A 25,663-nucleotide genomic window follows, 5' to 3' on the forward strand; every position below is an offset into this window, starting at 1 on the left:
ATTTCTCCACATTCTGAAGCATCTTATTCTACTAACACAATACTGTAATGCGGATTCCAAAATAGTGGAGAATCCTGATTAGTTGGCAAAGAGGTTAATTTCCCAGTAACAGGAGCATACTCTCCTTATTTATCTAAAAGTAAATTGGACTAATATGGGTACATGTTACCTGCAGGCTCGCACAGTTATGGTTTCTATGGAGTGCTGTCGTAATGTTGTTCAAGCAGTTTTGACACTTTTGACTTTATTTGTATGTTTCCCAGTAGCCTATCCTCTGTGCAACTCATTCCAATATTGCTAAACTCCTAACAAATTGCAAGTACCTGCCTTTTTAAAAACAAACTTAATTTTAGTCCCCTTATGTTATTACAAAGCCTGATTACATGAACATACGCAATTCTTTCTGTAATACAAAATACACTTTTTCTACAACTATCTAATAGCTTAGCTTTGAAATTACTCTGTACTCTAATTAATACACTAGAATAGATGTTTACTGACCAATTCTGCCTGATAAATTCTCTTTTAAAGCTAAATTTGGGATTTAATGTAATTCTGTTAGGATCTACAATTCTATTTAGTTTTCCATCCAAATTCTATTAATTTTCCCAACAAAATGTTTCCACAACAAAACTATTTTCCAATAGTACTGGGTTTCTTAGCTACAATTCATGTAAGACAGTTAAACAGAAAGCTACCTGAGGTCTTACTTTACCACAGACCAGCCAGTTTTTACTACTAGTATGGCATTATGCGCTTAACCTGTAACTCTGGGCAAATACTGGGGTTTTTTACAAGTTTTTATAGATACTGTTTATACTTATCAAAAGATACTTCATTTGTGCCAAAGACACAGTTGCCCTATATTTGAAAAAGTCTATACATTACTGACTATGAAAATGCATGCACAGCAGGGCAGAATTAACGTTGAAAATATAACCTTTGCTACAGTGTCTTGACTTAAGTGCTCAATCATGCAGTCTTACCATTCCCTTAACAGTTTTGTAATTGAATGAGACATAATGAAAATCAAAATGAAGCAGGATATGCTGACAGAGTCAGCAGATGGCACCTATTCCTCTGAGTTATAATAGGACTGAATCTGTGCTCCTGGAACAGGGGCATCTCATCTTTGGGATGAGACAACATAAAGGTTTGTGACTAAAAATGATATATAAAGATCACCTGATACTATTAAACAAGAATGAAATACCAACCCTAATGTTTTGGCGGAGTTCCAAACTCAAGTAATTACAATCTGACAGCCTAAAGCTCCTATAGTTTTAATTGTCCAAGTTATTCTTGACATGCTCCTGATGCGAAATAGCTACTGAATTTCCATTCCAGAGATGGTGGCATTTTGAGAGCGGAAAAGTGATCTTTATGCACAGTGCCTGAAAAGCACTTATGGATCCTGCTGGCTGAAACAGCTTTATAAATAGAAGATATTAGGAGAGAGCACTCATACTATAAACCAAAGAGACGGCCATGAAATGTTGCCTGCTGGAAGTGTTCACATAATATCCTAAATGGAGAAGGTTCCATATGTCTTAATCTGTGCCATTACAAGCAGTCTTTGGTTTGATTTTATTCCAGTTAATGTTGAAAGTTCCATGCCTTTTGCCTTTGTCAGGTTTACTGTTCCTTTTACACCCACTCTCTCTAAATAGTAGCTTTCAACTCTAATTACAATGGGGGTACCTTTATATGGAGCCTTGCAGAAAGTATTCACTGGTGGCAATGGCAGCCTGCTTTTAATAACACTCACCAAATTAACTCTTGAAAACTCTTGTATTTCCTTTTCCAAAAAACAACTAAAAGCAGGCAAGGAATTTACCACAAGTGCCTTTCTAGTCTCCTGAGCCTCTATTTCAGTCTCAGGGATTCACATGTGTGATGCTTTTTGAAACAACAATTTCACCGGAGCTACAGAAAATGAAAACACCCAAGGCCGGCTGTATGAGTATAGACAACAACTTTACTCTCATTCTGTCCAGAGTACTGAGCAGTGCAACCAAAAAGCCTACTTAAGAAACTTCCATGTTTTAAAAAATAACTTCTAGAGAAACTTACAAGTGGTGTTGTCCTTCTGATTTAAAAAAAGATTCTCACTTGGAAAGAAACAAACTAAACTGTAACTTAGTATGCAATTCCTCCTTTGCAGCAAAATCAATCATTAATTCTAGTTGAATACAGCTTTAGGAATGTTCAACCATTACTTTTTTATTAGTCTATTCGGATGATTAACTCTGTAAACATTTTCAAATAACTGTAAGTTAGTGAAACTGGTTTGGTGCAGAAAAAGGTTTATCATGGGAGCATTCAGAAAGTACTGACTCAAATACCGCTTAAGGGAAACTAAACTGCTGGAGTATCATGTCAAATACATCTGAAGCCTAGGATGTGGCCACCTTTCATGAGACTTTACTAAGCCCTCCCACTGCTATGTTTTCTGGTTTACTAAAACAAATTAAGATACCCATGAGACAAAAAAAAGGCTAACTTCTGGAACCAAAAATGGAACCAAGGTTTAAACCAATTTTTGTTTTTATTTTATAGAACTCAAATAATAATAAAAAAACCCCCAAGGGCTGATTCTCCTCTTTCTTATTTGAAATTAAGATGGGTCAGTCTTTCTTTTTCTTTAAACAAAAAATGTTCCAGGTTAAAAAAAGTTTTGGATAAAATTGAACCTGCCAGTGTTTTATGAAACTTGACACATCTAGACTTGCCTGTCTTCCAATTTGCTGGTACAAGCCCTTTCTAGCAAACTAGGTTCATCACTAGTATACAATATGTTCAAGCATATATTTTAGTACAGTGATTTTCAACCACGTTGCTGTTGAGATCCCTTCTATGGCCCCAAGGGGTGGCACATACCATTAGTATTGTTAGGTATGCAAACACAAGATGATAAACAGAGTTTCATATTGTTGAACATTCTGGCTTGCCATGGTCTTTCTGAGGTCTTTGGTTTCTTATTTTTCTGTAGTCAAGAAACAAATTAAAGTGAAGAGCTGGCATTTGCCAAGGGGTCCCTTGAGATTACTGAGGGAAGCCTTGAGTCTCAAAAGGTTGAGCACCACTGGCCTAGGAAAAAAAAAGGAGTTCCCTGTAATCCATATAAAAGGTTTTTCAACACTGCAATTACGTGACTGCATGCCACTGTTTCATCAGTATGAACCTAGAGTTACTTTCCACCACTGAAGGCAGAACATAATCATGAAGATCAACTTGGGAGAGGAATCCAATACGTCTAGGCTTGGCAGAATTCAATTTTTATTTTTTAGTAATTTTGAAGGATAAATGTTTATTTTTAAGCATTTATTTAGGTTTTTATTGACTCAAATTTTCAGGATTGAGTAAAATTAGGAGTATGGAGGGCAGACAATTTATTAATGACAATATACTATTATTACAGTGCAGTTTAACTGCATACCATGACAAACGTAATTACTGTAGGACTGCTGCCATTTGAGTGGCAGAACTGCCATCAGTCCTGGCTCCGCTCGCCCATGGCTCCCTTGTTCAGTTTGTCACTTTCTCTTCTTTTGTTCCCAGTCCCCTGGGGTTTCTGAGAGTTGCAGTCCAAACTACAGTTAGCATGGCTCTGTAGCATTGCTCCCCCTGCCATCACACACTCCATCAGCCATCACTTTTCTCACATTCCCTTTCTATACATTTCATTATTACCAATGGAAATATTTTTCCTTTGGTCTGTATGAGGGGAAATCAACACTTATCAATAAAAATCAAATCCTGCCAGGCCTAAATATATCCCACTTGCATGGCAGAAGTAAAATGTAAGCAAATATTTGAAATTAGTTGCACAGAGTTATTACATGAGATACTATTTTATTTGCAAAATGAAGAAAATTAGTGACTTGGGTCTAAGTTCTATACAAATCTGCCATTATACTTTTTAGCATTAAGATCACTGAGCAGTACAAACTGAGGAAACATTTTTACACTGGAGACTGAACCACCTTATTTCATTTTCAAAGGCAGAAATTCTGGAACATCTCTGCTGTATAAGGAATCTGAGATGATGATAAGCTTTGAGGTTTTGCACAGCCTGCATGACGTTGCCACCAGTGGCACCCTCCTTTCAATGTTCTACCTAGTTTTGTTCCTTTTTTAAAAAAGAGACACTTCAAGCTATGTAACTGTTTTGTACTTCCCCTGGTTATCTAGCTGCTGTGTTACCACAAAGAGCTCCTTCATGGCTGGGATTGGGCATCTGACAGAGTAGGACTGTTACCTAACAAAAGCTCATGCCTCTTTGAACTAGTTCATCTCTAAGGTGCCACCCTGCCTAGCCTTCTGCCTGACTTCAGACTAACCTAGCTAACTACCTCTGTGCTCATGAAAAACATTGCATTAGTTTTGTCCTGCACATGATCAAATCATAACTGAAGCCCAGTTTTTTTTTTGTTTTTTTTTTAGCAGAGATGGTCCCAAGTTGCCAAAGCCAGGTAGGGGTGCCCATGTCAAAGGAAGAGGTCAGCATGAATGTACGTGTCAGGATATTTGCAGGGGTTTAGGTTGTAGCCGTGTTGGTCTAAGGACATAGGCAGACAAGGTTCCTTGGGTGAATCTGATATCTTTTATTAGACCAACCCAAATAGTTGTATTAAGCAAGCTTTCGGGTTCAAAAACCCTTTGTCAGGCTAAGGAAGTTTCAGCAGTTGGTGTGTGCTCTTCCTGGATGGAATGAATGAAATGGAATGAAAAGGATATTTGCATGCATTCATGGAAAAGATTTAACAGAATCACTGACAGGAGAGTGCCTAAAGGTGTTCTCTCCTATTGTACAATCTCTTATTTTCCAGCTTACGGTTAATTTTCATTTTTGATGGTGTTCTTCCTTAACCTCTCTTTCTTCTGGTCTAAGTCAGATTTTCCTCCTCTGCACATCACTGAATGTTTCTGGCTCTCATCATCACAGGAATAAAACATTCCTCTGAAGTAGGAGACCATCAGTATCTTCATTTTACGTAAGGAGTACTGAGGCACAGGAAAAATGGTTACATTGGAAGACTATGGGAAAGGCAGGAACTGAACTCAGGTTTACTGAGCCACAGCCTAATAACTCACTTGTTTCATAAGTAAGCTATGTGTTTCCAATATCTTTAAAAACAGGCCTGTGCAATGAGCTCAACTTTTGGCTGGTATGAATCAGGTATACGTGTGCTTCCACGGTGGGATTGCAAAACATAATGCCATTTACTTTACAATTTAATGGCAAAAGCTTCCTCATAGCATCACTCTTGAAACCAGAAATCAGTTGTCAAACAAGCTTACTGGCTACTGGAGATGTTCACAATGTTATGTATAATGAGCATATGCTAACAGTTCAGCACAGGGTTTAATCTCATTTGAAGGACTCAGTGAAAGGGGAACTTGCTTTGCAGAAGCTTTTCATGAGCACTAGGATAATTTTCCTCTAAGAAGGATTATTTAGCAGCACCCAGAGACACTGCAACTCCTTTACAGATATTGGAAACACCCCAATATTCCTTTAAATTTGCTAGGCACACAGCCCCCAGGATTCCCTCACTCCAATGTCATTCTAGCTAGCTGTCCAACAGGGGAAAGAGATGGAGCTGAAGTCAGAGATTTGAATGGCTCTCACTCAGTTATCTCCTATCTACATTTTTCCTTAGGAGTGGATAGAGGAGAAGCAGATGGAAGATCATCAGTACTTGGATTCTGATGGTATTCCCATTCATGGGTCTGACTAGCATCTAAATAGCCACGTGCCCAGATTCACCTGCAAGACTGCTCACCCACCACCCGCTACCCCCTCAAGCTCTCTACTGTTCAGCAACAACATGGAATAGGCCTTACCACTGCATTCAGAGCTCATTCTCCTCCCCCTGCCCTGCCATTTTATTGTCTTTAATAATAGAATGCAACAAAAAAACAGGGAAAAAGTAGAGGGCGGGATATTTCTATTAACAAGACTTGGTGGTGAACTGTTTAAAACATCCAAGATGCTTTTCATCCTCCACAGATTCCATTTAATTATAATGGTACTCTGTTTGGTAATACACCTCATGCAGGTATATATATAGCTCCACATTGCAAAGACAGCTTTCTTTATAAAAGATCAACTTTTGTATGTACAGGATTCTCGCTGTGCATTGTTTTGGGTCTCTTTAAGATGCCATTAAAAGCCCATTTTTCTGAATGACATGTCAGTCTACATCATTTAGCCTGAAGAATGACAGAGGTTGTCAGTCCTGATATTTTCCTACTTAAAACAAATTAAATTTGTTTAGTTCTTTGTGATGTGACACTATGAAGAACTCAAAACCCAAATTTCAAATTGTTTTCTCCCAAAATCTAGATAACAATTTTTGCTCCTTGGCATTCTGTGTTTACAATTTATCTTTTACTGGAGGATCTCAAAATGATTAAAAAATAATCTTGTAAAGTAAAATATATGTATTACACAGATAAGGAAAAATAGAGTTCACCAACATTAAGTGAGTTGCTGAAAAAGGTATAAAAAAATTAGGAGAAAAGCCTGGGTTAGATTTAGTTTGATATATTCCAATTACCACAGTCTCAATTTTCAACTACAATTTATAGATGCTACTATCCTAAAGGGAACTATGTATTTATCTATAATTTGCTAATCTATCCAATAATTAGACCCTGGAGGCTAGATCCTTCATGACCCTTATAGTTTGGCATGACCACAAGTCATATTTTATCCTCAACATAGGCTGCATACAAGCTATCCAGTACTATACCACAGACTACAGTGTTTTTTCATCCCAGATTTAGAGATGTTAGGGTCCACAGCACAGATAACGGATCAACCTTTTTCCACATCCACCCTCATTATGAACAGCACTGTAGAAAAACTTCCACAAGAAATGCTCCTCTATAAAGGCTTCTTTCATTAGAAAGACTCAAATTCTTTTTGAACTTGAGACAGCTTGTAGATGTGGGACCGGAAAGTTACAGGGTTTTTTTTTGTTTTTTTTTTTGAGGGTCACTTAATGTGGTTCTATTACTATAAGGGAAAGATAATTGAGAGCAAGAGGTTTTCGATAGGGGTGAAAGAAGTTAGCAAACTGAAGCTGATGATGGAGTATTTTTAACGGTTAGGTTTTCAAACTAATAGTTTCCCAATTCTGGTTTTCAAACATTTGTTTTTCCACTCTCAACCCAGTTGTCCTTACTTTCCTTATTTGAAAAACATTATTGTTCTACTTATGATGTAAATTAATCAGCGATCTGAAAGCTTTGCAGGGTATTTTGTTTCCGACTCAAAACCAATACTATGTACTCTTGGGACATGGTAGCTCAGCTTTTAAATCTTCCCTACTACTGTGGCTAAGTAGAAACTCAATCTCACACAATGCAGCTCAAAAACTGCTTTCCTTGTATGGGGTGATTCTGCTCCTCCCCCACGATTTTTTTTTTTTTTAATAGGAATCAACTTACTTTGCTACTTGATTACGACAAGATATGTTCATAGATAGGGCAAAACTTACTGAACCATATAGTCTCCAAGATCCAGACACATAAGAGAGAGTGGTGGAGACTTTCAACCATAAAGATGTGCAGTGAGGATGGCAAACCTTATTTCACAATTCTCAAAAAAAGGATTTTTGATTAACTTTTTTTGGTACTGTCAGACAAATCCTTTGGATGGACTTTTTGGTGTATATACCAACTTGATCACTTTTGTTACATTCTAAGGTCATGGAACCTGGGTGCTTTTCTACACAGGAAAATGTGCTGGCATTGTCATCATGGATGCTCTAGTTCTGGGTCTTCTGGCTTACAACTTTCACCACTGACCTACAAAAATCTCTGCAGTAACCTAAATACTATTTATTAAGTGTCTATCAGACAGTGAAATATAAAATAATAGACCATTTTCTACAATGTTTAAGTGGGCTCTCTTTCTTTGAGGGTCAGAGACCAACTACTGTTGGATTCAATATAGTCACCACAAATCCAGCTTCGTTAACAATTCCATTCAACACATATCCTGAAGTCAGTGTTTACACTGCAACTAACAATCATATTTAGCACAGATATACGTTTCAAGATTTTAATCTGTCACTGAAAGTAGTGTCTGACAATGGACTGTTGCTCTACCAGTTTACCGGTTAAGTAAACTAGATCTAAAAACTGAGATAGAAAACATCTCTGGACCTCACACTGTTTTCACATCAGTCTTATACTACTGCATTTAAATATTACTTTGGTTGGATTTGGGGGCTCACATCACTTCTGCTGATCAGGTTCCCTTTGCAAATATGGGTGCAGAAACCCTTAACTTTACAGAAAACAGCTTGAAAATCTTGACTCTCACATGCTAAAATGAAAAGCATTATTCTGTGACCATAGGAAGGGGGACCATGTTCAGTGTCTTCCTCTTTTTAGGAAGCTGAAAGTGATTTTAGTGGCATCAAAGATAATCCCCCAAAATACCCTTGGTTCTTTCACATTTCCTGGACCATTAGTTACAACAACACTCCAACCCTGCAAAAGTGATCTTGACACAAAAGGTAAAATTTGTGGTATTTTACTTACACGAGGAGGGACAGCCTGGAGAGCTGTGATATAGTTCTCCAGAGCGATACGGCGACGGTCATTCAGCATGGCTTCTACCCTGGCCATGTGGGTCTCCACTAGTTGCTGTCTTTCATTTGCTGCTTCTTGTTCCAGTGACTCCACTTTCTCTTGGAAATGCTGTTGATTGCAAGTTTAAACAAAGAGAATGTGTGAGAGAGAGAACAATCATTACTGATCAACAGCACAATGGGTGAATACCTTTCCTATATGTAATTAAAATCTCTCTCAAACTTATGGAAGTCATCTGTATTTTCCAATAGGTTACTGACTTAGAAAATATGGAAATTCTGAGTTTACAAATTTCCCACTGGCTTACATGGGAGCTGCAGGTGCCCAGCATTGCTTAAACACCTGGTTGTATTTTATAAACCAATCAAATATTTTTGCCTAGTTCAGCATGACAGCAAACAAATCCTCCATTTGACCCTTAAGCCCTCCTGAATATCAAAGTCACTTCATGAACTTTATGAATAAGAGGGAAAAACAACCTCAACTTCAAAGCTAAAAATCCGAGTTTGTTAAACACTGAATACAAAGGAAAAAATTACCATAAACTGGAAAAAAAAAAATCTAACAAGAAAAGGTTGAGTGGACAAAATTCACACAGAGTGAAGCAGTAGGATTTAATATGAAATATTGTATTTCTGGATTTTTGTGATTTTTTTTTACTGAAATCTTCCCAACAGTTTGAGAATGTCAGAGACATAAATTTAAGTGGCTCCAGTGGACCTCAAGGAGTGTCTGGCACTTCTCCTTTTTGGGTATCTCTGTCTGGGATAGCTCTCCCCCACATTGTAATTGTTTTGGTTTTGGGATACGTGGAAGGGGCAAGGGGAAGGAATAAGAACAAATGTTGTGCCTATCTTGCTTTCCAATTAATTTTGGTGAAAAATCTTTACCATTCACGCTATTTCAGCTCTGAGAATAGCCCTTTGGAGCTCTTGGAATAGTCCAGATGCTTATAATAACCGACCATATCTAGGATGGCTGCAGATTTGTTTTGGATGACGGTGACTTCCATTGTCTCCTAACAACATTGGTTTTCTTATTTCTACTTGGAACATCGATTCTTGAGAGGTACCTAAAGCTTCTAGTGGCATGCTTGAGCAGGGTTTATAGAAGCTAGGTTCACAGCTCCCACCAAAGATCCCACTAAAAATATACAGTAGTAACATAGTGAATTGTGAAGTTCTCCATTATAATTTAGGCGGTTGGGTGCTAAGTATAAAAGCAACTGTGAGTAACTGGCATCTGGCAGTAAACAGCAACTGTAAGAGCAGAAAATAATACTAATTCCCCACACAAATATTTTAAAATTTTATCACAACTAGCAGCCTTTGTTGCTTATTTGCAATCCCAACTGGTATGCATGTAACTGTGTGTGTGTTTTTTTAACCTGGATAACCGCCTTCTTATCAGCCTTTGGCAAGTTCTTTGCTTGGCGTTCTGCTTCTTCCCATTCCCTCATGACCTGCACAGAAACAAATTTGGAAGTATGACTTTTTAGTTTTTCCTCTGTTACTCTCTCATCCTGGAGTCTAGTAATGGCCAAATACAATCATAAGAGATAATCTTTTCTTTATATTCCTCTCAACCCATTATGGAAAATCCCCAGTTAAAACATTTAGCAAACAGTTTTATTAATTAAATGCAAGGAATGTACCAGCCTGTCTGAACACCCTTGCAGGCTCTTGAATCATCATTATGAAGCAATGAAGTGCATTAACTGCAGCTGTTAAACTGATTCTACAGGAGCAGCAGAGAAAATGGAGCTATTAGATGGGTTACCAAACTGATTTATTCCTCATAGAGGGATAAGAAAAAGGTATAAATATGTCCTCAGTCAAAATGAACCAATTTTTATTGATTCTAAATGGCATTCATTCACATCACAAAGATTTCTAGATTTTGGTGGAGAACATGAACTAACCTTGATTAAAACAGGTCAAGAACTACATACAATTTTTACTAGTTGGTTCTGATCTATGTGCTATAGACATCAAGAATTGGCCTTACTTATCTTTGACATCTCCCAACAATGATATAGAAAAACTTGTAAATTGGCTTATTCTGACAATGTCCTCTAGGAAAGAAAAAGCAGCATTCCCCTAGCAAGGAAAGGAATGGCTCATGGTTTGTCTCATCACGAGTTCTATTATGTGCTGCTGGAAATCATGGTATATACTTGTACAAAAACATGGCTTTGGCCATGAACTTTCCTGCTATGTTTCTAGGCACCAATCCTGTCAGATGGCACTGTGTATTTACAGTTTCTTCCACTGATTTCACTTTCAGAAAAAAAACAGTGGCTTTTATTTGTCAAACTGGTAGTTTTGGTCAAACTGGTGATATTGTAGATGTGATGGTCCAGAAAAATTATGACTTGAGGAAGGGGACTGTGATACCTGAAAGCTTGTCAGTGTCCCTTCCAACTATACAATGTGCCAGTAAAAGACATCAGTCCCAAAAATCCTTGTCTCTTGCTTTTACAGAGTTGAAACTTAAAGGTGTCTAAATCCTTTAGTGGATTTGCGTCTTATCGAAAACAGAGAAAAGGGGCAGGGCAGAGTGCAGAGCTACACAAGCTACACAGAATGAGCTACACAAGAACAAAATGAACTAAATATGGTTTTATGATCCACTTTAAGGAGGAATTTAAATTTTAAAATAACGCCTCATTAAGGTAGAAAGGCAACATTAACCAGAGAAAGCAATCCATTTTTTTCCTCTTGAAGGTAAGCCAACATATTTTAAATGAGGCTATTTATTGATTCAGGGGTGTTTCTCATCAGGTACAAAGTTAGACTTAGGCAAGTTTTGTGCTGCCTGTTCTGGGCTTGTTATATTATTTTAAGTGTTACTGATTAGGAATAGTAGATCTGGGTATTTGAATGATGATTAGAAGCAGAGGCCTGCAATTATATAACTTGTAAATCATCACCTATTTTATGATAGTTTTGACCAGGATCTATAATTTGGAAAAAGAAGGCCTAAGATGTGTACACAACACCTACCTGTTGAAAGTTTATATATGCCCCTCCAATATGCAGACACTTTTCATTGGGAAATAACAATCCTATCATAGTTTGTTACAAGATGCAAAATGAAAATATGAGATTTCACATGGAAAGGTTTGTAATAAGTAGCTGAAGATTGAAATGAAACACAGAGATGCAAATTACACACTGCCCATCATCAGTTATTATATGTGACATCTTACTATCTCTCTCCATCAAAGCAACATTGGAGAGACTTTGGATCCATGATTATGCAGGGCACTTTGATGTACAATTTAATTATTGTCCAGGGTGGTATAATACACATTAGACACTCATGTCTTAATTGTGAACTTGCGTCAGAAGTGAAAGATTTTGGTGGTCTTCAAAACTTGTATCATTCAGGAAGGTTCTGTTTTGAGGACTGAAATATCATCAGTGTTGCAGGCTATGAAAGTCAGCGAGGACATGGGAACTGCAGCATTAATTCAAGTCAGTTCAAGACATAAAATACAATGGTATGCGTTAAAGCTTGAGCATTGGCATAGATTAGCAACTTTTAACTATGATTTTCTTTCCCCCTTTCATGGTTTTAAATCAGACCTTTGACACATTAAATACTCTTTTTCACACTGAATGTAGTCAGTAGTTTTAGAAAACAATAGTTCTTTGCCCTCCATACTAACCTTGAAATTTAAAAGCAAAGGCACTTTGCTAATCCATGTGATGAAAATAAGCATTAAAAGCAATGAGATAAGGACATATTCGGCTAAACTGGGTTTTGCAGCCTGCTATCATTTCTCTAAACCTTTTAGGGTATAGGAGGCAGGATGATAAAATGACAGCTCACACAGCTGGAGTGAGGAGATGTAAATTCTGGTATCCAAAGTTCAACCATAGTGCACTGAGAATGAATGGTTTGTGAAAAAGCAGAATAGCTTAGCTATCTTTAGAAGTAACATTCAATGTAATATTTGCCCAACTTGTATTTTGAGGACTGTATTATTACAACCAGGAAAATCTGCAGTGACAAAAGCCTCTCTTTACACAGACCGATCAAAAAAAACTTCAGCTGTTACACCTGCAGCTATGCGTATGCATCAACACTACCAGCCAGACAAAACCCCTATCTTTTTAAGGTGGTCACAGGTTTAGAGAAATTATGACTGTTCAACAAAAAAAAAAGCCTCAGCATCTGTGGGAAAACAAATGACAACAACAAGAAAAATAATTCTGAAGATATGCATTTGCAGAAAAAAGGCTGCCTCAGGACCATGAAGTTGTCCTGTATGCGCTTATAAAGCTATTCTCCTTCATTGAAAGCACAAAGCTATCAAGGCCACACAGATTTATGGCACTTCAAAGACTTGGCTGTTTCATGCAGAGAAAATGACAACTTCTAGGTTGAGATTTAGGAGGCAAGACATTTCAAAGTCAAATAGTCCTCAGAATTCAGGACATGCTGCATGAGACATACTCCTTTGGCAGGAGGGGTAAGAGGGAAGAGGGAGTAACAAAAATGTCATTCATTATTAAGACAAATAATAATCACAAAAATCCCATTATATTGAAACCCATATAATTTACTTTGGTTATGTATATAGTAATGCATGGAGTACACAGGAAGTATTTATGTGACGCATTTCAGGTGAATTTGCAATCCTGCCTGGACAGACACCTATCTGAGGAAAAGTTTGATTAAAAATATTGAAATTTTGACACCAAGATGCATGCCTACCAAAGGGCTGCCATTTTAGGTCATGAAGTTTTCTTCTTCTCTGCTACTAATAGAATAGAATAGAATAGAATAGAATAATCTAAAAAACCTGCAAAGAATCCTGGCTCTGTCACCAGAGAGATACTGGTGATAAGGATAAAGCACTAAGTAGTTACAGAGAGGAAAATGGTCCCTCCAGAATCTGGGTGCAGAAGGCAACAACTCAGGGATATGATAAAGGATAAAGTACAACTATCATTCTGTGTGTATAGCGGCCCTACCAGACCATGCTATCTGGACAGTGGCACCATAAATCACCTATTTTTCAAGTGCAAGACATTGGTTTGAGGCCCATATTTGCTCTCTGTCTTCCCTCCCCTGCTGCTAGGATTGCCTACCCTAGCAATATACTAGTGAAAGACTAATAGAAGACAGGTTTCCACACTGCCCCAGAAGACTAGCAAAGGCACACTTGAATCACATAGCTCATGGGTATCACTTCCCTGGACACTGGGGCTAGGTACAGACACGCAAAAAACTTGATGTGGAATCTAAGTTGCACCATTTTCTGTAAGTGGTATAGTTCAGATTGGTAGCGAACAGAACACACATTCTGTTCCCCTTTGGTGGAGGAGGGAAGGGGGAGAGGCAAATCTTAGACTGCTTTCCATCATTTCTAAACCAGTCTGTGTGTGTTGAACTTTTGTTCTGTTATGGGTATAGACTTGTTTCCAATCACTTATACTGGTAAAAGCATAATGTCTGTACCTGGCTTGGGACATCTAATAGTGTCTGATCTTTCTTGCAGAACAGAAAGCAGCCTTAAACAATGTAAAAAGGGAAAACACACTAGTATGCCCTCAAAGCAAAGAATAAGTGCAGAATTAAGCTACCTTTGTACACCTAAATGGCAGTTTTCTAGACATCTACCTGGATGTCTTTGGCCCTGGTTTTACACCGTGGCTGTGTAAGCATACCCAAATAGTGCGATATACTGGCCATGTAGATTCTGGAGGAGGACCTCCCATATTTTTGTTATTGAGCTCAGTGGTTAGAGCACTTGCTCAGGAATCTGGAGAGACAGGTTCTAGACTCTCCTTGCCCAGAGGGGGTTTGATTTCTCTCTCTTTCTCTTTTCCCAGTGAAGTGTGGAAACCAGCACGTCAGAAGTCAGACATCCTTTAAGACTAAAGAACTAGTTGATCTTGTTCTTTTACACCTTGTTTTTATTCATATATTGGAAGCAAAACTTCCTGCTTTGCTCCTAAACTCCACTTCTACAATTAAAGTTTGTCATTGAGCTAAAGAACTGGTCAATAAGCTCTGCTAAATTGGCAGAGCAAACTGCAATGAAGACACTAGTCTCCTTTTCTGCAGCTGCCGAAAAGGCTACTGTTGTCAAAAGTTGGGTTAACTATTCAACATGCTTTGGTTCCCAGAGTTTAGTCACCGATTTCCATCAGTTTAGTGATTTGATTGTCTTTAAAACTTTAGTACTGCTTAAAAATTATTTCACTTACATTATTTTAATATGTTGTGGTAAGTTTCAAGATGTTTTCTTAATTTAAATTCAAAAAATCTGCTTAAAATAATTTTAAAAAATTGGTTTTTATTCACCCTGCCTGCTGGGGATAAGTTGTAAAACATAGATGCAAGTTCTGCATGTTGCTGAGGAAAAAAATGTATCTTTTTATCATATCAAATTGTATTCTACTGCACATCATATGTTCCCAAAAGACATGCAGAATTTAGAAAAAAAGATTTTTCCAGAGTCATGTGTGACGGAGTAAATCCTCCTGGAAACATACTGCATCAAGGAAATGTAGCATCTCAGGAGACTGTCCAGGTAAGGCAGCAGGAACTTCCTGGTGTGGCAGGCCAGCACAGAAGGCCAGGCCTCAGACCCTTAGAATTATAGAATCAAAGAACCGGAAGGGACCTGCAAGACCAAGTCCAGTCCCCTGCCATGGGCAGGAGGTTATTGGGCTTCTACAAGCTCAACGAGGTGCTTGTCCAGACTCCTCCTGAACACCTCCAAGGATGGCAACTGCACCACCTCTGCTCTGAGAGTGTTCCAGATTGTAGATACCCTTACAGAAAATAAGTTTTTCCTTATGCCTATCCTAAATTTTTCCTCAATTAGCTTGTGCCCATTGGTCCTTGTCCTCCCAGGGGGTGCCTTTCTGAAGAGTTGCTCCCCTAGATCTTGGTGTTTACACTTGATATACTTGTAGGTGGCTATCAAGTCACCTCTCAGTCTTCTCTGACTCAGACTAAACAAACCCAGTTCCCAGAGTCTTTCCCCATAGGGCCTATCCTCCTGGCCCCTAACCATATGTGCAGCCCTTCTCTGTACCCTTTTGAGCTTATTCCCATCCTTCCTGAAGTGTGGTGCCCAGAACTGGACACAGTACTCCTGCTGCGGCCTTACCAATGCCAAATAGAGGGAGAGAAGCACCTCCTTTGATTTACTGGCAACACACAGGCTGATGCATGCCACAGTTCTATTTGCCCTGTGGGCAGTTTCATTGCACTGTAGGCTCATATTCATCTTCTGGTCTACTGTCACCCCCAGGACTCTTTCAGATGCAGTGCCAGCCAGTGGACCACCACCCATCATATAGTCATGGTAAAGGTTCTTCCTACCGAGATGGAGGACCTGGCACTTGTCCCTACTGAACCTCATCCGATTGTGTTCAGCCAATAGGACCAGTCTAAGGTCATCCTAGATCCTTACCCTATCCTCAGATGTGCCCGCATTTCCCCACAGCTTGGCGTCATCTGCAAACTTACTCATTGCACTGCACTTTCCACCCCTCATCCAAGTCATTGATAAAGATGTTAAAGAGCACAGGCCCAAGCACTGATCCCTGGGGGACATCACTGGAGATGACCCTCCAGGATGAGGCCATCCCATCAATTACAACTATCTGGGATTGGCCTCTGAGAGAGTTGTAATTGATGGGATGGCCTCATCCTGGAGGGTCATCTCCAGTGGTGTCCCTCAGGGATCAGTGCTCAGACCCGTCCTCTTTAACACCTTGTAAGGGCAGAAGCAAGACTTTACTGTAAATAGTTCTTCTTACAAATTCCTATAAATAATGTGGTGTTTCTATATCATGAGCCTCATCAAGACTGCACAGACTGCAGGCAGCAGTTCACTTGCTGCTTCATTTCTCATACAACAGCAAGTGCAGAGGGTTAACACAGGACACTGAAGTATTCTGTTTCCTGTGGTCAGAAGAGGCAGTCATTAGAGCACAGTGTCTGCATACTTCTATTCTTCCCCGCGTCTTCTGCAATGAAGAAAAGGCAGTCTTCCCGATTAAGAGATGCATTCCCAATTTTGGAGGGCTAATTTTGGGAGGGGGAAAAGTGCATCTGATACGCAAGTAAATCCAGTATCTGGCATATCAGTTTCTCAGCTACCACATTCTTTTGGAAAAAAATTAGATGGCAAGAAAATTACGCAATACAAGTGATTAAACACATTTTAAAAAAAAAGCTTTTAGTATCCCAATGTTCTTTTAAAAAGTTTCCCAAAGGTTATTGCAATTTCACCTAGATTATGAAGCTGCCAGAAATGTCTGTTAAAAATAAACAAACAACCAAGTGGTTGTAAACAAGTTTTTTGGAGCTGCAACTTCTTATTGTTTTCCCACTTAATCTATGGTCCAAGTATCATAATTCTTATTTAATTATGTATGCTCTCTTTGTAATGCTTTCTGGGTGATTACACCTACATGAAATTTTCAACCTTTCACATAGTTTATGCAGATACCATTCTTAAAGGTTAAGTCAAACGATTAAAGATCATACAAAGATTTTAACAGCAACTGTAAAGAATAAGCCCAAATTATAAGGAATAATAAAAAAAAATCTTGTCTCCTTATATCATCTCATTTATTTTCAAAGCAGTTTTCCTTGGATATGCAGAACTTTAGGGTACTGTTTACAGCTGACCACTTAATAAATGCCGACACATTCTCTCCATTGTGATAGTCTATATTAAAATGCATTGTAAAGAAATGTGTTCTATTTTCTGTGCAACTGCCCATTTGTGGAGTCACTGCTATACCCAAATGCAGAAGTGAGTATATTCCAACAAAGATGTTTGCTTATGCCTTGATTCTACAACCTGCTGTATATGGGCAGATCCCCAAAAGTAGCCTTACTATGTATTTTGCAGCGTTTTCCAATGTCCATAAATTTATGGACAGTCCTTATCATCTGTAAAGTCCATAAAAAAAACTGAGCTGCCTGTAAAAAAATTAAGAAACCATAAGCTTGATTGCAGTTCCATTGTCAGAATGAGGCTGAATGCAACCTTCAGCAGTGATGGACAACCAGAACAGAGCAGTGCTATCTCATGTTGGAACAAGAGCACAGGTCAGTGCCCTGCAGAGAGATTTCATGGTTTTGTGGCTTACAGGAGCCTCTATAGCCAGTCCCCAATCTCCCCCCACCACTGCCCTGCTGCTGCACCCTGTTGGCCATTGGCTCCCTGTAACAGCTGTTTGTTTCAAAGGTAGGCAGGGCTTTGTGGCCCTGGGCAATCTGAGTCTCAGTAAAAAAAAATGGCAGTAAAAAAGTTTGGTAGTCAGTAAAAAGCTTGTAGATTGTAAGTAAAAATACCAAATTATAGGGCTGGAAACCCTGATACTCAGTGAGTCTCCAAATAGTCAGATTTAAGTATGCCCTCATAGATCATTTGCATGACTGGGGCCTTAGAGGAGGAACTTAAGTCAACATTATTTTTCTCCATTAGAATCCTAACTCTTTTCCCCAAAGCACATCGCTGCAGCCATACCAAGAGATCATTTCTAATGGACTGAGAATTTTAACTGAGACTAATTACCCTCACTGTAGGAGTCCAGGGCATACTTTCCTCTTTACCTTTCCTTATCTCACAGGGACACTGCACAGGTCCTCACTGATCAAAGACAAAGCCCTCAGGTTAGTTTTGAATGGGATCTCTTATGCATTAGTCCAATACGCAATTTGAACTGCTATCAGCTAGGCCACGGAGGTAATTTTAATGAAACTGGTAATTTTTCTGAAAGGCAAAGGTAATCAGTGCTTTAATGATTTCAGTGGGATTATTTCATAACCTTTTCCTTTATTTGGAAGTGATAATCTCTATGTTATGTAGCCACTGAAGTACAGGTCAGTAGGCCAGAAAAACACCCCACTGACATTCTGCTTTATTTTCATATTTCCTGTGTGTGAACATAAGCTTCAGCCATCAATGACCTTTCTTATATATCTTTAAAGTGCTCGGATAATTATGGGGCTTAACACATGGTGAACCTTTTTTGCTGATTTCAAATCCAATCAATCTTCATGGGTTTGAAAATGTGACTCTTGAAGGTTAACAAATCTGTATTGTACAGGAAAACATAAGGTATACAGAACAGTATGAACAAAAAGATGAGTTATGGAAAAAAATTCCAACAAATCCTATGCTGCAAATGCAGCAGAGGATAAACTATAATGAAAAATTCCTGTGAAAAACTGATAGTATACACAGTGCCTTCAAATTATATCAGATTAGCTTTCTGGAGTCAATGTTTTGACACCTAATATGTATTACTAATATCCCTTTATACTTTTTTTCTTTTTTAATATTGTTTTTCATTGTGTTATTTATTAGAGCACAGGTAGCAGAATTTCTATTGGCATTTCCATTACAAAACCTGTTTTTAAGATATTTATGGTAAACATACAACATGATTACCTGAACGGATAACTTAGCATATATAGCTTCAGCACACGTGATTCTGTCTAGTTAAGGAAATATTATCATTTAACATTTAGCTCACAACATTTTCTTCTTTTCTCTGGCTTTAGATATGTTTCACATGTGCACACATACAAGCTCATTTTAAAAAAGTAAATAGTATTGTACCCACATGTATCTAAAGGAAATAAACAAGTCTTCAGAATTAGAGGTATCCTCAAGGCTGCAATAATAAAAATAAATAACTATGTACAAATTAAGTCAGTTACCAATTTAAACTGAAGAATCATTCAACACAGCCAAACATATATTCTCACTAACAAACAGTAGTACTATTTCTCAAAGAATGTTTTCCTTTCACCACAGATAAGAAATTGCAAATCATTCTCAAGACATATATATGTGATCCATTCCTACACACAGAATCTTGTCCATGAATTTGTATTTTAGTCATTTGAACTTCTTCCCTCCTGCAGACAGTCAGAAAGGCAACAGATGGGTCCTATTACAACTTAGCAAAACAGCAAGAGAAAGCTATGAGAAATACAGGAAGTCAAAGAATCCATGAATCTGGCAAGAAATCAGCCACAGTTATGAATAAAGAATAAGGCATACCTGAGACATGCGTTCACGGTGCTTGGCTTCAAGCCTCTCTTTGGCTTTCTGGAAATGGGCATGTTCATTCTCATCACCAGGTGTCTCCAAGTACTTGTCAACAGCATCAGGAGTGCTGGCAGCTGTGGTGGGTACTGGGGCAGAGGGGTTTACAGGAGAAAAGGCGGAAAAAAGCACAATTTCCAGTTTAATATATATAAATGTAATTTAGTTGCACATAAGAGCAAACAGCTATGTTTCACTCGAGTAGAAAAAAAAGCCATTCAAGTAACAGAAGTCAAGAGGTTAGCTGCATAAATTACATGTGCATATGTGCATGTGTGTGTATATAAAAGAAAAATGGTGACATACGAGAAAGATCTCACCTTTTTTATAACTTGGGAAAAACTCAAATCATCAGTACAATGTTACTTGAACAGATTATGAACCATTGGCAAAGGGAACATGCAACAGTAAACACATTTGGCGCTGCCTATGATACAGAAAAACAGCAGACGTTTTTCAAAACCACATGCTTTATTTAGTCATTTGTTTGTAAAGGTGAGATAACACAAACAGGCGCAGCAACACAAAAACACTACAGAGACCATGTAAACCACAACCATTCCTGTAGTCCAAAGAAATGCCATTTCAAACCCTAAGCTCAGTGACACATCATTCTCACGAAGGTGTGTTTTGTAAGCCTTCTTTGCTGTAACTTGGATAAAAAAAAAAAAAAGACTGCTGATCAAAAGGCTGATCAAGACATTTGAGATTAAGCAAGAATAGCTTGATTGTTAGGCACTCCTAGTAGTTAATCAAGCTATCTATATGACATCAGGGAAAGGAGAAAGTTTGTATTTTGGGTAATTTAAGCCGAGTGGATAAGAATTCTGTTATTATATAGCAACTACGATCAACTGGTAGATAATACAGAACACATTTTTGTACAAGAGATTTAATGGAAAGTTTTTCTTCTGTTTTTATGTAAAAAGAAAAGTTCTAAGAGTAAGCACTCAGTCCATTTCAACTGCATTCTCCCTAAATGTTTTGTTACAATTAGTCTCATATCTGTTGCGTGATTTTGTTCTGCTGCTGCAAAGTAATTTTAAAATGCTAGTGACAGAACCTGTCCATGGCACATACATTCAGAAAAACTTTACTTCCTCTTCTTCTTCCTATGAGTTTGAATTCAAGTGTTTAACTGCCAGTTATTCCTCTAAAATCTCAAGACTGAGCATGTGATTCTGGTAACTCAACAGCTTTTCCTTCTGATTTTGAATTACAGGGGAGAAAACAAACAAACAGATACACCCGCTTGACCTCACACCCACAAAATGTTACCGAAGTTTATTCACACAAGCGATTATATTGACTTCAGTGGGAATGCTTATTGACTCGTAAATAAAACAAAACATGAGTGTATTCATAGTTGAGGGACCCATCTGAATTAAATGTTAAGGACCCAACAAAAATGTTAATTCAAAAAAAGGTTTGCAATTTTTAAAATGTATTCTGTAACATGCAATAATAGCTTTACTATATGGTAAAAATACAACTGCTGTAGGCTGCAAATAGATGTTGCCTTTGTGCCATCATAAACATTTTTATGGTGACACAAAACAAATGTCCATGCCCTTTGTCACAGGCTATGACAAAGGCAGTATTAAACTGTGTCACTATTTTGCAGTGGATGTCTATTTGTTTAAAGGTAGGAGAGTATGGGCAGCCTAGCTCTCTAGCCATGCCAGGCAGGCACTGCTGGGACTTCAGGGGTCTGATCCTGTGTGCCACAGAACCTTTTCATTTGGCAATGTCTGTTTATAGCCATAGGAGTATCAACAGCAAGATCAGGAACAACAGCTACTTCTTTAATTAAACTAATTAAGCCCCATCTCATTTAAGATATCACTGCACATTCTTCAAAGAAGGCTTACATGACTCTTGCAGTTGGTAAAACAATGCGTGTCATAATTTGTGTCTATACCAAAAACCTTGAAGTCTTTTCTTTTCTCCTAAAGTAACCAATCCCACAAAACCCAAACAAAAGAAAAGCACAGGCACCACAAACCATCATTTATTCTGCAATTCTTAAGAGTTGTTCTATAGGTGGTTGGGGGGGGGGGGTTAATTTTTACTGCAATCTACAATATTAAGCAAATTTTAAGCTTTCATTAAAAATAAAAAAACTATTACAAAGGTACATTCTTAACAAATAAAACCAAATCAACCCAACTGAGCCTTTAGACAACCAATAGCAGTTGTAAAAAATATAACCCTTCTCTTATACGTTTATACATAGCTTGAAAAGCCTGACTGAAGCAAATTTTAAGCACAGACCATTTATTTTCATTATTTTATTTTAAGCTGTCACTGCCTAGCTAAATTACCACTGAAAATGCAACATTAACTTTGCAAAACTAAAATGGCAAAAAAGTCAGGAAATGTAAGAATGTAATTTCCTCTTTGTGGATTACAGAGATAATTATGATGGAAGGTAACTATAACTCCATACTTCAGTCACCTACATATATTCACCCAATTGTCGATCAATATATATAGAAGTGTAGCCCATATATATGTTACTCACATTTTTGTACATATATACATACTACTTTTAAACAACAGCCCTTATAACAGCCCCTGTGAGATAGGTAAGCAGTTAATGTTATTCTGCTGATGAAGACACTGGCATACAGTGGGGTTTAGTGGCTTGCCCAGCAACCCCTAATGAATAAATTTCATGAGTTCTTGCCTTCCATTTTTTTCTTTTTTCCCATGAGTTCACTCTCCAGTTTCCCCACCATTAAACATTAATTTATAATTATGAATAGAACTATGAATGATGGATGTTCATGCTGTTTATTATTATAAAATGTGTATTGAGCACTGTGTATTTACAAGGTTTATTATCCAATGTAATAAATCCTTTTGTTGTTTGTCTTCTTATTGATTGCCTGTGGAAGGAGTGATTTTTGGGCGAGTGATATTCCAGGCTTATTCTTTTTATGAAGAGGGGGACTTATAATTTCTTCTCAACCCAAAAGGGGTGTTGGGCACCTTGATCTGGTTGAGATTCCTTTGCTAGAACTGCAAGTTCTGGTATAAGGGCAGGGAAACTGGGGCTTGCTGAGTTAAGGAGTTATCTTAGGGCAATCATGGTCTGTTCCTTGAAGCAAACAGGAGCATAGTGGGGAGATGGGTTTGTCACACGCCATATTAAAGCAGTGACTTGAAGCCTCCTACTTTGTGCCTTAACTACCAAATTTGCTGTTTCCAACTGGGGTTTACCATGGCACCAGTAAGTGAATGGGGGTACAGAGCAGGGAGGGAACTGGACCAGCAGCCCACATGTGGTGGCCAGAACTAGAGGGGTTACTATCATGAGCAATAAATATATACTCTTGGAGACATCCAGGCAATTGTTTAGCGGTTAAGATTAGCTAATGCAAAGCTTGCAAGTTTGGAACCTGCAAGTGGAATTTGTCTGTCACAATTTAACCAGTGTTGAATCTAACTGTTTGCACTAATCACGGGCCCCAAAAATAAGCAACCTACAAGATTAGCAGATCTAACAGGTTTTTTTTTAAAGGTCAGCCATAACAAGATCTGACCACCTAATATAATTAGCACATTCCTAGGAATCCAAGGAATAAAAAACCAAGGGGTTGAGCTCGGGCAGGTAATGCTAATTTCAAACCTCAAAGTAATGTGGTGTAATTTGCTTATTGGGTGAACCCGAGTTTGGGTGGTAGCCTTTCATGATAATTTCTAACACCTTTTGATCCCATAGGGTAACAGCTATAGGGCAAGATTGTGAGTGACTCTAAAGTCAACAGATTAGCATAAAATAAAGCAAAAAGGAACGTGTATGTCAAGTGACCAGTTAGAAGGACGTGACAGAAGGACCATTGCTGTACCAAGCCTGGACCTCAGACTCCCAGTGTGAGTGAGAACTGGATCCTGACCAAGGGTCCTTCCCGGTGGCCCCTCGGACAGCGTTGACTGGGGACGCCTGACTTCGCTGGAACACCTTGGCGTGCACCTGGCATAGAGGGACTGTGGATAAGTTGCCAACCCCATGTGGGAACTCTGTCATTCTATCTGTTGTTATCATTCACTATTAGCTTTATTAATGTACTACTGTTTGTTGCATTACCCTTTCTGTTAACTGTTGTATGCTAAGCTATAAGTAAATTTGCCTTTACTTCACTCCTGACTCACTTCCTCAATTCTGAACCCAGCAGGCTAATGGCTGATACACTCATAGCACCTAGCTGGCCTGACACCCACTTCAGCAGCTGAGAGGTAAGCATCTGGCTCACTGTTCTAAAATGTTGCTGACCCCTGAGGCATTATGAAAGAGTGGGCACAAGATTTGTGCAGAGCACGCAGAGGAGACTGTTAAATGATAAAGCTACATGGTAGTACTTACCATAGATATTAGAGTCAATATCAGTGCCTGGCATGGTGATTACACTTGCTCAGAAAAGGCAGAATCCTAGCAGTGATATTAATGACCTAGGCATCTTTGACAGAAGTTGTGTATGGATGTGTGCAATATCTTGTTAGAAGGCTGCACAGCTTGAGATGACCAGCTGCAAGTATCTGAATGGTAATGGAAATTATTTAAATTCTCTGAAGTAAGGGTGCAGGAATAAAACTCAAAGGAAAAGTTGAGACTGAATATTAGTAAAGAGTATTCTTAATGTGCAAATTAAAGTGGATGTGATCTCTCCCATAATAAAAAAATGTGGAAGATAGTTCCACATTTCAATAAATATTACTATTAAGAATATGATTTTCAACTATTCAGTCTAAACTTTCCCTTTGAGCTTCATCTCTTCACCCTTTATTAAGCCTTCTGTTTAGGTCTTTTGCATTCACTAAAGCCTTCACTTAAGGGTAGGGAACAATCCTGCATTGTCATGGGATGGAGAAAATGTCCACAGAGGTATTTTCATCTCTTGTCACAAGGTGTTAGCCATATAGGTTAACTGAGTTGGAGTTCAGAAGTGAAAGCACAGTAGTTTTTAAATAAGTGGAAATAAGTGTCAAAACAACAATTTTAAAATAAAAGGCTGAACTATTAATCAATCTAGTATAACAGACAACTGAAGAGCAATGGGGTTAAGAGACACAGGCCTGTTAAAAAATAAAGGTCAGTAGACAATTTCTTTCATATTTGTATTCATGGTGCCCCAAAATGATTATGTGAGAATCCTCCATTTAAATATTTCAAAGAACATAAACAAATCAATGGAAATAAATTAAAGCTAGTTTAAATATTTCTCTCTTGACTGAGGCAAAAATTGACTAGAAATCCTAAAAGGAAGCGAGTGGGAGTCTACTACCATTACTTTCTCCTAATTATAGGGCTCTTTCACAAACAATATTTATGGCGGTTTTTCTGTCAGTTCTTGGAGAAGTAGTTCATTGCACAGAAGCATCTGATTTCAAAATCCTAAACTCCCACAAAACAGATTAAAATCTCAACAAGGTCAATGGTTTCCCTTCCATTTTGCAGTTTAAGGAATCTAGCAAGGAAGATTAGAAAACTGTGAGATCCTTTCTGTTTCTTCCCCCTCTCCTATTAAAAAAAAAAAAAAAAAAAAAGGAAAATTCAATCATTCTGCCCATAAACATTTCTATTTTCACACATACTTCTGTATCATGTGAAAAGGCTGGTAGCTGTCCTCCCATCCCTTAAATAACAGAATTATGTAAGAATTCTCTACATAGACACTTCAAAAAATAAACGTGTTTATGAAGTTATTTGGAATGAATGGTACTTTATAACGAGAATAATATATTCTGTGAATTAACTGATTACTTCTGAAATGCAATATATTAACTGCATTATCAGTATAGGGCTAAAGCCAAAGCTTTCAGTTATTAATTATACAAATTTAGGCAACTACAGCATTTAATGTAAACTTTCATTACCTTACCTTTTCCCATAATCTCCAGTATAAGTAATTTTTATGGAATAATTTGGGAAGATATGGGTTT

The 25,663-nt window shown here is 38.1% G+C and overlaps 1 protein-coding gene across 4 annotated transcripts in view; it reads right to left on the reverse strand.

Moving 5' to 3' along the window:
• APP (amyloid beta precursor protein) overlaps positions 1 to 25,663 on the reverse strand; it is a 312,221-nt gene that overhangs the window by 75,952 nt on the left and 210,606 nt on the right. For all 4 annotated transcript variants that reach the window (XM_006035443.3, XM_006035439.3, XM_006035438.3 and 1 more), the window contains 3 exons: positions 19,673 to 19,806; positions 10,001 to 10,075; positions 8,563 to 8,721 (listed from right to left, as the gene is read on the reverse strand). In XM_006035443.3, coding sequence (XP_006035505.1) covers positions 8,563 to 8,721; positions 10,001 to 10,075; positions 19,673 to 19,806 — 368 coding nt within the window. The remainder of the gene's footprint in view (positions 1 to 8,562; positions 8,722 to 10,000; positions 10,076 to 19,672; positions 19,807 to 25,663) is intronic.

Source organism: Alligator sinensis, unplaced genomic scaffold (assembly GCF_000455745.1).
Source record: "Alligator sinensis unplaced genomic scaffold, ASM45574v1 scaffold1151_1, whole genome shotgun sequence".
Lineage (NCBI taxonomy): Eukaryota > Metazoa > Chordata > Crocodylia > Alligatoridae > Alligator > Alligator sinensis.